Below are 16149 nucleotides of genomic sequence, written 5' to 3' on the forward strand. Positions count from 1 at the left end.
TCGCAATAAAGCGCGAGCCGTAGAGCGCATGCGCACGGCGAGCCTCCGGAAGGGGCGGGGGGAGGTGCGTGTACGTCACGGATGGAGCCTGCGCAGAATGGGATGAGGGCGGGAGCGCGGACGTGCGTGGCCAGATTGGCGCTTTCTGCCGTGAGGTCAGCTAGGCCCACCTGCAATCCTGAATTGGGGGCCGGGCTAGCTTTTAGAATTACTTTATACAACCCTTTGTGTTAGCAAGACCGGCAATTCCACCTCGTTTGTTCTTTCTGCGAAGGTTCCTTAAGCTCCAGATGTCTACCGGGCCTTGTGTTAGGCAAGGGGCAAAAAAGACATTGCTGTTTGGGGTCATCTTTGGAGGAGTTCACCATGTGCTAGGGTCACGCCCTGCGCAGGCTTTCCAACAGAGGAGGACCTAGAATGTGGAACTTTGCTAGGCCCTCGGGTTTCTTAAGCAGCACCTCTCCGCTGCCCTTAACTGATTATGGCAACCGTTCCATGCTCTCTTTTCCTTCCCTCCCAGCGGCAGTGGGATGTCTGAATAGGGTCTGAACCGGGACTGTCAGGTTTTAAAGTGCCTTCTGGAGACCCAAGCAAAATTTACAGGTGTCTGAGCAAAAATTACAGGTGTATGCCTGGAGTTTGCAGCCATTGCTATGGACCCTGGACAGTCAGCTTTCATTCCCTGATTCCCTTCGGCTACTTTTTTTTTTTTTTTAGCATTTTTATTGGAGTGTAATTGTTTTACAACGTTGTGTTTCTGCTGTATAACAAAGTGAATCAGCTATATGTATACATATATCCCCATATCCCCTACCTCTTGCGTCTCCCTCCCACCCTCCCTATCCCACACTTCTAGGTGGTCACAAAGCACCGAGCCGATCTCCCCGGGTGATGCAGCTGCTTCCCACTAGCTATCTATTTTACTTTTGGTAGTGTATATATGTCAATGCTACTCTCTCACTTGGTCCCAGCTTACCCTTCCCCCCTCCCTGCGTCCTCAAGTCCATTCTCTACATCTGTGTCTTTATTCCTGTCCTGCCCCTAGGTTCATCACCCTTCGGCTACTTTCTAAATAAAATGTTTATAATGAAAATATTTATAATGAAATACCATAAATGAAATATTTATAATGAATTACTCAGATCGAGTAATATGATAAATACCTATCACCACAAGTATAATAACTTAAATTTTAATAAAAACTTCAATGTATTGTACTTGTTTTGATTAATTCTTTTAAGTAGAACAATACAGATAGGCAGAAGCTCCCTCTCCATCTCAGTCTGTTTCTCTCCCTCCACTCTAGTGACCACTATCCTCAGAATGGTGTATATCATTATTCCCATGCGCGTTCTTATACGTGTACCCATAGCAATACGTTTTCTTTTGCACGTTTAGACATGTAAATTAAATGGAATCATTCATACCTATCATTTTGCACCTTTCTTCTCTCTCAAAATTATACTTTTGAGACTTATTCAATTAACAAATCTATAGTTAATTTTCACTGCTCTTGTGTGACACCCAAAATTTATCCTTTCCCTCACTGCGGGAGTTAGGTTGTTTCTACTTTACTGCTCTTAATAGAGCAGCATTGAACACCATGTGAGTTAGGTTGTTTCTACTTTACTGATCTTATAGAGCAGCATTAAACACCATGTGCAAGAGAGTCACCAAATAGATCCCCAGAAGTGAATTTGCTGGGAACTTTTCAACTTTATTATCTGTTGCCAAATTGCTCTCTGAAATGACTGCACCAGTTTATACTCCCATCAGCGGTATGTGTAATTTGGACATCCCAGTGTACTCACTCTGAGAAGTCTGAACTGAGAGAGGCTAGCAGAGGCAGCTTGGTGGAGGTAGGGGGTAGGGGAGGAGCAGAAAATGATTGCTGCTAGGGGATCAGCCTGCATGCCCAGAATTTGTCAGCACAAAGGATACGCTTGGAACAAATGTGGGCCACTATAAGACAGCCAGCATGGAATCATCTTAGATCCTGTCTAAAAGGCCTGGGTGGAAAGACAAACAGACTTCAGCACAAAGAGCTTGAATTCCTAGGGGCTGAAAAAGGAGAACTGCATTTGCTTTGCCAAAGGAACTAAAGATGAGTATTTTACTGGTGATGGAGTTGTAAAGGAACTCAGGAGAATGCCAACAAGAATCAGCTTTAAACTTCTGACAGAACTAAAAAACAAAAAACATCTGACAGGGTCACACAGCATTGATCATCTACCACCACAGCACTAACAGATAAGAACTTTCCTGCTCCCATTTACTCTCCTCCCTTCTGCTAGGTAGGGGAGGGGAAGGTAGGGTCTAGAAAGAAGACTAGGTGAAGAAAGAAAAGAAGCCCACCATATCACCCTCCCCAAACTCCAGCTTCCTGCTGGCAATAAGCCAGATCTGAATGAGGGGAGAAGCCTCAACTGTAAATGAAGTTTGGAATTTTGAATGAAAACATTAATTGCTGAAATGACACAGTTCTATAGTAGGACTTTTTAAAGCCAAAGAATGACCAGAAAAGTCACGACCCTATCCTCTATCTGAATTTTCATCTAAAGACAGGAGAAGAACTGGACCCAATGAATAAATGTAAATGGACAGTGGGAGAAAAAAAACAAAGTTGCTTCCTAGTTATATTACAAAGTCATGCTTGTTCAGTAAATCAATCATTCCTCCAGGGTGGCTTTAACCTACTCTGTAGAAAGCTTCCCATCAACATATGTAATTTGTTTTAAAATTCTGGCTAAGCCATATATAATTTAAAGATAACCCCCCCCCAAATTTGTAATGCTTCCAAAGCCAAATAACGTTAATTTGGAAATTCCATGCTCTTCTGGGTAGGTATTGAAGCAGTACTATTTCCTATAATTAACTGGAATGACTAAGTATTCATGTAAATAGCTTTCACCAGTAGTCAAGCACTTGTAATAGGCAAGTAGAAACAAATCCTTATATTTCACCCATCAAAATACAGCAAATAACTATAGAATGAAGAAGACAAATATTCTTATTTAATATGAATGTTCTCCTTAGAACCGAGAGCATCACTCATTTCCAGAGATAACTTAAATATACTATTTTATATCATTAAGTAGTGTTTGGTATATATGAACATTAGTTTTACAGCAGCAGAGGTACATAAGATTAAATATGTTATTTTGCCTAATGTTGTACTTTCTAATAGAAATTGAGTAACACAAATCCTTCAAAAATATCTACTTTCAGAGTCCAGGATGAAAAAACTCACAAGCAGAAAAGTCAGTCAGAGAAAGCATACACGTCATTTGAAAGGCACTGTGTTTTATTGAAATTATTTTTCCATGTTGTATACAAAGTGAACTTTTAAATTAAATCCAAGTACACCTTTACAGTAATTATAGAGTTGAAAGGCACAGTGCAAGTATAAATTACTACAAATCAACAAAACTGAAAATGATTTTAAAAATTTTGGGCACAAAAATTTTTCTTTAAGTAAAAATAAATTCAGAGCACTACACCATCACCAGAATACGCAGTTTGACACAATTCTTTCACATTCATCTTCAAGCTGGATCAATACCATTATTATTATTTTATTATATTGTTATTATTAACCATAATATTGTGGAATGTTCAGCATTTATGTTTGGTAACCAGACATATATGATCTGTATAACCACATTTAGAATTGAATTCGTTCAGAAGAGTTGGTGAGTTTGGTATACTTTAACCTGGAGAGACTGAGATGGTAACATAAGATGTGATGGAGGAAGTCTCTAATGCCAAACTTAGTAAAGTTCAACTAACGCTTTAGACAAAAACCTAAACAAAGGAGATCTGTGGATGCTTTCAAACTATGACATGTAAAATAGCAAATTGGATAGATTTTCTTACTAACTAGATGCTCACAATTTCAAACCAAGAAATTACTAGCCACTCTAAAAATAGAATTAGGGAAGAAAAGTGATTTTAGAACAGTCTTCCATTTCAACAGTTTTCACCAAAAAGAAAATATGAAATAATTTAATATATTCCAATTTCTGTGAAACACAAACAAGGAAGAAATCTGTTGAAAACATGGAGCACATTCTTATTTCTAATTTAAAATCTCCTTTTAGGTTTTATAAGCTTTGAAAAGCAAGTACAGCTTTAAAGCATCATAGTGAGTAATTACAGATGAATAATAATGCAGTCTATATCTTAGGAGGCATCTGTAGGCATTTTAATTGGAAATAACCATTCTGAGGTAATGCTAGTAGCAGTGTAGAAAAATGAAGTTAAAAAAAATGCGAAGTGTAGGGAATCCTCCTATCCTTTCTGGATTTTATTTTAATCATCTCCTCCACAGAGAATGAGCAATACCTTCTTATAGTCTCCAGATGTATCACCCTGGGGACAAGGAAAGCAGAGTTACAATCAGATAAATGGGTTTAAAAATAGAATACACAGCTGAAAGTCATCTAGGTTAACTTTTTCAGTCTTGCCAGGATCATTCTTAGAGAGGTTTTTTTTTTAAATGACATTTGTTATTTTTTATTATAAAAAGAACACCTGTTCAATGTAGAAAATAGACATAAAAGAATATAAAAACATCATCTATAATTCTAACATCTAGAGATTACTCTGCCTAACATTTTGTTTTTTGCATATCCTTCCAGACTTTTTTCTATGGATATAGATTCCTACATGATGGGATTGTAGCATTCTTCCATATTCTACTTATTTAAACTTCTATACCTATTTCCCTATTTTAACTTATTAAATACTCTTCCACAGTATCATTCCTTAATGGTTACAGAGTATTCTATTGTACATAGGTAAAATAATTTATTTGATTACGCCCCATTGGATATTTATGTTTTTTTTCCAATTTTTCACTATTATAAACACTGCTGCAATAAACATACTATAAATTTTTGTGCATTTTTTGAATGATGTATTCAGGATAAATGTTCATAAAGTGGGAATTACCAGATTAATGATCATGTATTTTCTTTGAATATGGGTTGCAAAATAGCCTTCCAGAAAGGTGCTATAATTTCTACATAGAATTTTTCATGGCCTAAATAATAGATTAATTTTTGCTAGTGCTTCATGGGCACTAGAAAAGATGGGATGGGATTCAAAGTTTAATGTATATCTATTAAAATCAATCTTAATACACCCTTGTTTATACTTTATCTCATTGATCTGCCAAAAGAGAAGGATGTGTTAAAGTCTATCTAGCATAGTATTTCCATCAACGTCTTCTTTTGGAGCCTCAAGTTTCTTATTTATATATTTGAATGCAATACTATTTGGCAACTAACGTTTTATGGTAATTTAATCTTTGTTGTAAATTGTTGCTTTTATCAATATAAAGTGATCTATTACTTTGTCCTATTTAATGCATTTTCCCCTTAAATTCTTCTTTTTACTTATAGTATAATCCCTGCTTTCTTTTTGTCAAATGTTCTTTTCCCTGGCCTTTTCTTTTTAAAGCTTCTTACATATCACTGTATTTCAATTGTTCCTTATAAACAGCATGGAGTAGGATTTTATATTTTTACCTAACCTGAGAGTTTATTTATTATTATAACTTACATTTGTAACCTTACTCCTGTCTTTTTTCTATTATTTACATATTTTCTATTTCTATTCTGTTTCTTTTGACAATTTTTATTGAATGGGCAATGTATTCTTTATTTTAAATTTCTTCCAGTGTTGTGTGAGTGTGTGTATACACATATTAACATATTTATATATATACAAACATATAATGTAAATGTATTTATTGTGCTGTTTCCCCTAGTCAATCAATATTTTTTACCCCATCATTTTAGTGTCTGTATAGTATTCCACTGGATAGATTTCCCATAATTTGAGTCATTCTCTACTGGTTAATAAAAATTAAAATAATGTGTAATAAACTCTGTAACCACTAAGCAAGAACTTCCTATTCCCCTTATCCTCCAGCCCCTGGTAAACTCTAATCTACCTTCTGTCTCTATGAATTTACCTAGTCTAAATATTTCATGTAAGTAGAATCATATACAGTATTTGTCCTTTTGTGTCTAGTTTAGGTCACTTAGCATGTTTCCAAAGTTCATCCATGTATCGGAAACTTCATTCACATTATGTGTGTATATATCACGTTTTGTTTATCCATTCACCTGTTCATGGACCCTTAGGTTGTTTCCACCTTTTGGCTATTATAAATAATGTTAACATTGGTGTCCAAATACCTGTTTAAGTCCCCTTTTTCATTTCTTTTGAGTATACACCTGGAAGTGGAATTGCGGGGTAACATGGTAATTCTATGTTTAAATTTTTGAGGAAGCGCCAAACTGTTTTCCACAACGGCTGCACCATTTTACATTCACACCAGCAATACACAAGGTTCTAATTTCTCCACATCCTCTCCTACATTTGTTATTTTCCATGTTTTAAAAATTATAGCCATCTTAGTAGGTACGACGTGGTATTTCACTGTGGTTTTCATAATGATGTTGAACAGCTTTTCACGTGCTTATTGCCCATTTGTATATCTCCCTTGGAGAAATGACGATATTTAAATCCCTTGTCATTTTTTAATTGGGTTGTTTGTCTTTTTGTTATTGAGTTTTAGGAGTTCTTTATATATTCTGGATAGTAAACCCTTACTAGATATTATTTTCTCCCATTCTGTGGATTAGCGCACTTTTATCTTATTATTTTGCCTAAAGATATTCTTAAATATATAATAACTAAGTAAGAGGTATAGTTTATTTTTTAAACATTTATTGGCAAGTTGCCTCCCCGGAAAGTTAGACTAGTTTATAGTGCTTCCATAAGAGACGGCGAGATTTTCCCAAGCCTTTCTCAATGCTGGTTATGACCTCTTTAAACTTTGTTAAGGTATTAGGTGAAAAATGATGATTTGCTTTTATTTGCAATCCATTGTATATTAGTGAGATTAAACATTGTACATATTTATTGTCCATTTGTGTCTCATCTTTCATGAAGCTCATGTTTTCTTTCTGTCCAGCTTTCTTTTAGGATTTTTCTCCTTGTTCTTAGTAATTTGTACAAGTTCCTCATATAGGGATATTAACCCTACATTATAAGTATATGTTACAAATATATTTTCCCATAGCTTCATTTATGGTCATCCTTGAATCTTAAAATTGTTTTGCTTACACCTAGCTATATTTCAGCTCTGCAAAAAACAGTGACCTCACAGACTGTACAGAAATAGAAACAAGTTCCTAAATGCCTTGTAGACATAGTCATAAACTCTGCAGCTCAAATCACCTAGTAGTTAAACCTCTCCAAGCTATGAGTAGGATCAGAATGTTTAATTCACAGATCAAATCCTGATCTGTGCTGGCAACACCAGCTTCTAGGGAAATGGGTTTGGCTTCATATTCCTGAGGCACTTCTGGCATCCTCAAGAAGCAAAGTCCCAGTAATGAGGGGTTTTGAGAGACGTGAATCATTTCGCATCACTCCCATGCCATGTTAGGACTCCTAGAAGTCTGGTGCCAGGTAAAGAATAGCAATCCAGGATGACTACCATGTTTTCCCATATTTTCAGCAGACCACAGCTGGCCCTGGATGTGGTTCTGGATGACTGATTCAGTTGCTTCTCTTTTATTGTAAGCAGGTAGAAATGGAAATTGTGCTCTTAAAACCATTCATTAAAATATAATCTTTCTTGAGAGGTGGAGGGTGGCTGTGTCTCACCGTGAGGACAAGGACACTGGCAGCAGAAGTTCTAGGAAGTACTCCTTGGCATAAGCCCTCCCAGAGTCCGCCATTACCCCCACCAAAGAGCCCAGGTAGGTTCTAGTGTTGGGTCACCTCAGGCCAAACAAGGAGGGAACCCAGCCCCACCCACCAACCATCAAGCGGATTGAAGTTTTACTGAGCTCTGCCTACCAGAGCAACATCCAGCTCTACCCACCACCAGTCCCTCCCATCAGGAAACTTGCACAAAACTCTTAGATAGCCTCATCCACCAGAGGGCAGACAGCAGAAGCAAGAAGAAATACAATCCTGCAGCCTGTGGAACAAAAACCACATTCACAGAAAGATAGACAAGATGAAAAGGCAGAGGGCTATGTACCAGATGAAGGAACAAGATAAAACCCCAGAAAAACAACTAAATGAAGTGGAGATAGGCAGCCTTCCAGAAAAAGAATTCAGAATAATGATAGGGAAGATGATCCAGGACCTCGGAAAAAGAATGGAGGCAAAGATCGAGAGGATGCAAGAAATGTTTAACAGAGATCTAGAAGAATTAAAGAACAAACAAACAGAGATGAACAATACAATAACTGAAATGAAAAATACACTAGAAGGAATCAATAGCAGAATAACTGAGGCAGAGGAACGGATAAGTGACCTGGAAGACAGAATGGTGGAAATCACTGCCATGGAACAGAATAAAGAAAAAAGAATGAAAAGAAATGAAGACAGCCTAAGAGACGTCTGGGACAACATTAAACGCAACACATTCGCATTATAGTGGTCCCAGAAGGAGAAGAGAGAGAGAAAGGACCAGAGAAATTATTTGAAGAGATTATAGTCGAAAACTTCCCTAACATGGGAAAGGAAATAGCCACCCAAGTCTAGAAGTGCAGAGAGTCCCATACAGGATAAACCTAAGGAGAGGCACATAGTAATCAAATTGGCAAAAATCAAAGACAAAGAAAAATTATTGAAAGAAGCAGGGAAAAAATGACAAATAACATACAAGGGAACTCCCAAAAGGTTAACAGCTGATTTCTCAGCAAAAACCCTACAAGCCAGAAGGGAGTGGCATGGTATAATTAAAGTGATGAAAGGGAAGAACCTACAACCAAGATCACTCTACTCAGCAAGGATCTCATCCAGATTCGATGGAGAAATCAAAGGCTTTAAAGACAAGCAAAAGCTGAGAGAATGTAGCACCACCAAACCAGCTCTACAACAAATGTTAAAGGAACTTCTCTAAGTGGGAAACACAAGAGAAGAAAAGGACCTACAAAAACAAACCCAAAACAATTAAGAAAACGGTCATAGGAACATACATATCAATAATTACCTTAAACGTAAATGGATTCAATGCTCCAACCAAAAGACACAGGCTTGCTGAATGGATACAACAAGACCCATCTATATGCTGTCTACAAAAGACCCACTTCAGACCTAGGGACACATAAAGACTGAAAATGAGGGGATGGGAAAAGATATTCCATGCAAATGGCAATCAAAAGAAATCTGTAGTAGCAATACTCATATTAGATAAAATAGACTTTAAAATAAAGAATGTTACAAGAGACAAGGAAGGAAACTGCATAATGATCAAGGGATCAAACCAAGAAGAAGATATAACAATTATAAATATATATGCACCCAACATAGGAGCACCACAATACATAAGGCAACTGCTAACAGCTATAAAAGAGGAAATCGACATTAACACAGTAATAGTGGGGGACTTTAACACCTCACTTATACCAATGGACAGATCATCCAAAATGAAAATAAATAAGGAAACAGAAGCTTTAAATGACACAATAGACCAGATAGATTTAATTGATATTTATAGGACATTCCATCCCAAAACAGCAGATTACACTTTCTTCTCAAGTGCGCACGGAACATTCTCCAGGATAGATCACATCTTGGGTCACAAATCAAGCCTCAGTAAATTTAAGAAAATTGAAATCATATCAAACATCTTTTCTGACCACAATGCTATGAGATTAGAAATCAATTACATGGAAAAAAACATAAAAAACACAAACACATGGAAGCTAAACAATACGTTACTAAATAACCAAGAAATCACTGAAGAAATCAAAGGGGAAATCAAAAAATACCTAGAGACAAGTGACAATGAAAACATGACAATCCAAAACCTATGGGATGCAGCAAAAGCAGTTCTAAGAGGGAAGTTTATAGCTATACAAGCCTACCTCAAGAAACAAGAAAAATCTCAAATAAACAATCTAACTTTACACCTAAAGGAACTAGAGAAAGAAGAACAAACAAAACCCAAAGTTAGCAGAAGGAAAGAAATCATATAGATCAGAGCAGTAATAAATGAAACAGAAACAAAGAAAACAATAGCAAAGATCAATAAAACTAAAAGCTGGTTCTTTGAGAAGATAAACAAAACCGATAAACCATTAGCCAGACTCATCAAGAAAAAGAGGGAGAGGACTCAAATCAATAAACTTAGAAATGAAAAAGAAGAAGTTACAATAAACACCACAAAAATACAAAGCATCCTAAGAGATTACTATAAGCAACTCTATGCCAATAAAATGGACAACCTGGAAGAAATGGATAAATTCTTAGAAAGGTATAACCTTCCAAGACTGAACCAGGAAGAAATAGAAAATATAAACAGACCAATCACATGTAATGAAGTTGAAACTGTGATTAAAAGTCTTCCAACAAACAAAAGTCCAGGACCAGATGGCTTCACAGGTGAATTCTGTCAAACATTTAGAGAAGAGCTAACACCCATCCTTCTCAAACTCTTCCAAAAAATTGCAGAGGAAGGAACACTCCCAAACTCATTCTATGAGGCAACCATCAGCCTGATACCAAAACCAGACAAAGATACTACAAAAAAAGAAAATTACAGACGAATATCACTGATGAATATAGATGCAAAAATCCTCAACAAAATACTAGTAAACAGAATCCAACAACACATTAAAAGGGTCATACACCATGATCAAGTGGGATTTATCCAAAGGATGCAAGGATTCCTCAATATATGCAAATCAATCAATGTGATACACCATATTAACAAATTGAAGAATAAAAACCATATGATCATCTCAATAGATGCAGAAAAAGCTTTTGACAAAATTCAACACCCATTTCTGATAAAAACTCTCCAGAAAGTGGGCATAGAGGGAACCTACCTCAACATAATAAAGGCCTTATATGATAAACCCACAGCAAACATCATTCTCGGTGGTGAAAAACTGAAAGCACTTCTTCTAAGATCAGGAATGATGAGACAAGGATGTCCACTCTCCCCACTATTATTCAACATAGTTTTGGAAGTCCTAGCCATGGCAATCAGAGAAGAAAAAGAAATAAAAGGAATACCAATTGGAAAAGAAGAAGTGAAACAGTCACTGTTTGCAGATGACATGATACTATACATAGAGAATCCTAAAGATGCCACCAGAAAACTACTAGAGCTAAACAATGAACTTGGTAAAGTTGCAGGGTACAATATTAATGCACAGAAATCTCTTGCATTCCTATACACTAATGATGAAAAATCTGAAAGAGAAATTAAGGAAACACTCTCATTTACCATTGCAAAAAGAATAAAATACCTAGGAATAAACCTACCTAGGGAGACAAAAGACCTGTATGCAGAAAACTATAAGACGCTTATGAAAGAAATTAAAGATGATACCAACAGATAGAGAGATATACCATGTCCTTGGATTGGAAGAATCCGTATTGTGAAAATGACTGTACTACCCAAAACAATGTACAGATTCAAATTACCAATGGCATTTTTTACAGAACTTGAACAAAAATCTTAAAATTTGAATGGGGACACAAAAGACCCCAAGTATCCAAAGTAGTCTCGGGGGAAAAAAACAGAGCTGGAGGTATCAGACTCCCCGGCTTCAGACTATACTACAAAGCTACAGTAATCAAGACAATATGATACTGGCACAAAAACAGAAACATAGATCAATGGAACAGGATAGAAAGCCCAGAGATAAACCCAGACACCTATGGTCAACTAATCTATGACAAAGGAGGCAAGGATATACAATGGAGAAAAGACAGTCTCTTCAATAAGTGGTGCTGGGAAAACTGGATAGCTACATGTAAAAGAATGAAATTAGAACATTCCCTATCACCATACACAAAAATAAACTCAAAATGGATTACAGACCTAAATGTAAGTCCGGACACTATAAAACTCTTAAAGGAAAGCATAGGAAGAACACTCTTTGACATAAATCACAGCAAGATTTTTTTCATCCACTTCCTAGAGTAATGGAAATAAAAACAAAAATAAGCAAATGGGACCAAATGAAACTTAAAAGCTTTTGCACAGCAAAGGAAACCATAAACAAGACCAAAAGACAACCCTCAGAATGGGAGAAAATATTTGCAAACAAATCAATGGACAAAGGATTAATCTCCAAAATATATAAACAGCTCATGCAGCTCAATATTAAAAAAACAAACAACCCAATCCAAAAATGGGCATAAGACCTAAATAGACATTTCTCCAAAGAAGACATACAGATGGGCAAGAAGTACATGAAAAGCTGCTCAACATCACTAATTATTAGAGGAATGCAAATCAAGACTACAATGAGGTATCACCTCACACCAGTTAGAATGGGCATCACCAGAAAATCTACAAACAAGAAATGCTGGAGAGGGTGTGGAGAAAAGGGAACACTCTTGCACTGCTGGTGGGAATGTAAATTGATACAGCCACTATAGAGAATAGTATGGAGATTCCTTAAAAAACTAAAAATAGAATTACCATATGACCCAGCAATCCCACTACTGGGCATATACCCAAAGAAAATCATGATTCAAAAAGACACATGCACCCCAATGTTCATTGCAGCACTATTTACAATAGCCAGGTCATGGAAGCAACCTAAGTGCCCATCGACAGATGAATGGATAATGAAGATGTGGTACATATATACAATGGAATATTACTCAGCCATTAAAAGGAACGAAATTGGGTCATTTGTACAGACGTGGATGGATCTAGAGACTGTCATACAGAGTGAAGTAAGTCAGAAAGAGAAAAACAAATATCGTATATTAACGCATGTATGTGGAACCTAGAAAAATGGTACAGATGAACCAGTTTGCAGGGCAGAAATTGAGACACGGATGTAGAGAACAAACGTATGGACCCCAAGGGGGAAAGCGGCAGGGGGTGTGGGGGTGGTGGTGGGATGAATTGGGAGATTGGGATTGACATGTATACACTAATGTGTATAAAACTGATGACTAATAAGAACCGCTGTATAAAAAAAAAAATAAAATAAAATTCAAAAATTAAAAAAAAATACGGACACTCCAAAAAAAAATATATATATAATCTTTCTTTGTCTGGGGTCAACATGAAATAATTAACTCTATTTAGAAAGCAAACATTTCCAGCTTCTAACCAGGCAGACATTTAAACATCTGTGGGAAAGGAGAGAGACTGGAAATATCTGTATTAGAGTACCATCCTTAAATGGAATGGAATCCTCTCTGCCAAAGAGAGGATAAGAAGTGTCTAAAAACCTAGGTCAGAACCCCCTCCTTTCATCAGCACTTTCCTCTGGGCCAAGGCAAGGCTGCTGTGACCCACCTTGATGAAGGAGTACAGAGACTTTCCGTAGAGCCTCTTGAAGTTTGCCCGGATGTCCAACATGTCAATCTCCGCTCGAGAAACCATCACTCTGATAAGGGTGTTGTCATCAGTGCCCAAGCCCTAAGGAAGAAACAAGATCCCTGCATGCAAAGCTGAGCTAGTTTTCAGACAGTGCTCTTTGTTAGTCTATCAAGGTAAACTATGTATCAGTCTCCCGATGACATCCCTTGTACTCTAACCTTAGAGGCCTGTGGAGTCTGGTTCCTTACCACGGAGCTCAAGGGTTTCCCCAACTTATCTTTTCAACACTCAGTGTTCTGACCAGAGGAGATAGCTCTCTGCCCTTCTAGGGACATACCCTGTGTTCTCCAGCCCTCCTGCCTCACATACAGTGATCCACCCACCATGTCATCCTCCCTTCCCAGCTTTACCATCCTTCCTACCATGTAAAACCCTCTGATGTAAAACTTCCTTTAAGGTCCTGCTCAAATATACCAATTTCTTTATATGTCCTTTTCTGATGCTCACCCCCAAACAAATATTTTTTTAAACACCCTTTCCTCTGTGTTCCTATAATATTTGGATCCTCAACTACCGTCTTACATTCTATTTTGTTCTTACTGGTGTTTTGCACATAGCTGCCTTCCTCTCAGAGCTAGAAGTTCTTTGAGACCAGGGATTGCATTTTGATCTCTCTTGCCCCTCCCATGGCTCTCAGCAAGGGTGCTTGCACGGAGTACAATGCATGGTTAGGAGCTGGGGCTCTGAAGTTGGACTACCAGTGTTTGCATCCCTGCTCCATTCCTTTCCTCACTGAGGACCCTGGGCAAATTGCCTCTCCTCTTTATGCCTCAGTTTTCTCATCTGTAAAATGGAAGATGATAACAGTACCTGCCCCACAGAGCTGTTGTGGGGATAAAATTATACATATAAAGTATTAGGAACAGTGATCACACATTATAAGTACTCAATAAATATTACCTAGCATTATTATTAGCAAGCACTCAGTGAAGTATTTGAAGAATTGAACTGAATAGCTCAAGCTGATTTTGGCTAATTTGCATGGGGGATATAAGTAAGCATATGAAGGTGGACACAAGACCCTCAGAGCCATTCAGATGCTAACAATGAGGCCACTTACCTTCATAGATTTATAAAGCCTTTCAGCAAAATATGCAGATTTGTTCCTCATGCACTTTACTGTCAAGAGATAAAAAGAGAAATGAAAAGATTACAGATAAAATCTGCAAAACAAGAAGAGACAGTTGTTCCCATTGTTTCTACAAGGTGTGAAGTAGTATCTTTTGATTGCTTTGTCGAAAAATTTAGCCAATGTTTTATGAGCATAGGCTATGATAAAAGCATTTTCACAGATGGAAAGTACCCTCAATTTATTGTCAAGTTCCTAGACAAATAATTAATAAAGGCCATTAAAGCAAAAGGCAGCATAAAATTTCAAAAAGATTATTGCTATCTGTACCATATGAAACAGTTATTAGTTCTAACCATTCACAGACTTGCAAGATGCAGCTAGTATAGGATTAACCTTTCCACGTGCACAGAGGATATAAAATAGATAAAGCCACATGGTACAATAACAATCAGGTTATATATAATATTTCTCGCTTAAAATTCTGGGTCACACGGGACTTCCCTGGTGGCACAGTGGTTAAGAATCCACCTGCCAATGCAGGAGACACGGATTCAAGCCCTGGTCCAGGAAGATCCCACATGCTGTGGAGCAACTAAGCCTGTGTGCCACAACTACTGAGCCTGTGCTCTACAGCCTGCAAGCCACAACTGGTGAGCCCGCATTCCACAATTACTGAAGCCCACACACCTAGAGGCCATGCTCTGCAACAAGAGAAGCCACCGCAATGAGAAGCCCGCACACAGCAACCAAGAGTAGCCCCTGCTCGACTCAAGTAGAGAAAGCCCGTGCACAGCAACGAAGACCCAGTGCAACCCAAAATAAACCAATTAAAAAAAAAATTCCTGGATCACGCGTCATGAATGATTTAAACAATTTTTTTATCCCTGAAAAAAAATTTCTACAACCCATGACAACAAATTGATAATAACGAGGAAAGTCTATAAATATTTGTTTCTCCACTCCCCACCCCCTACCAGCTTACCTATGGCCAGCAGAGCTTCTTCGAAGCTACCAGATGTTTCAGATTGAATACTCTGTTCAATATCCTTCTGTGATATCCTTTTATATTCATCGAACACTACAAAAATAACAAAATGAAATTATAAATAATAAAAAAAGAATAGAGGAAACTAAACTGTACAGAGAGAATGAGCATCTTTTAACTAGACTATACTATTATTCTTTGGCATATTTCAAGAGGAAACTAATTAGCAATGTGGGTGAGAACCAGGATGCATATGGCAAGTGGAATGGAACAGAGGAGAGGAGGAAGGAATATTGTGAATCTTGGAGGACATCAGGCAAGTAATTTCCCTTATGTGGGACCCTGTTTTCACTACATAAAGTGGAGATAACCTCTGGAGAGATTTGCTTTTTTTTCTCCTTGTTTCCTTAATAAGCTTGGCAATCACCTGTATGTTCATCTTCCTTTCAGCACATCAAAACTAGAGCAATTCCTGTTTACAAGAGCCAAGACATGGAAGCGACCTAAATGTCCATCAACAGGTGAATGGATAAAGAAGATGTGGTGTGTGTATACACACACACACACACACACACACACACACACACACACACACACAATGGAATATTACTCAGCCACAAAAAAGAATGAACTAATGCCATTTGCAGCAACATGGATGGACCTAGAGTTTATCATACTAAGTGAAGTAAGTCAGAC

General features: G+C 37.4%; 1 protein-coding gene across 1 annotated transcript in view; it reads right to left on the bottom strand.

The window, feature by feature from the left end:
• Positions 1–3272: 3272 nt before the first annotated feature.
• The window catches only part of ANXA4 (annexin A4), a 39828-nt gene continuing 26951 nt past the window's right edge, over positions 3273–16149 (bottom strand). Inside the window, exons 9-12 of the mRNA XM_060169477.1 lie at positions 15451–15546; positions 14457–14515; positions 13313–13435; positions 3273–4371 (exon numbers count right to left, since the gene is read on the bottom strand). Coding sequence (XP_060025460.1) covers positions 4312–4371; positions 13313–13435; positions 14457–14515; positions 15451–15546 — 338 coding nt within the window. The 3' untranslated portion in view covers positions 3273–4311. The remainder of the gene's footprint in view (positions 4372–13312; positions 13436–14456; positions 14516–15450; positions 15547–16149) is intronic.

Source organism: Lagenorhynchus albirostris, chromosome 13 (assembly GCF_949774975.1).
Source record: "Lagenorhynchus albirostris chromosome 13, mLagAlb1.1, whole genome shotgun sequence".
Taxonomy (NCBI): Eukaryota; Metazoa; Chordata; class Mammalia; order Artiodactyla; family Delphinidae; genus Lagenorhynchus; species Lagenorhynchus albirostris.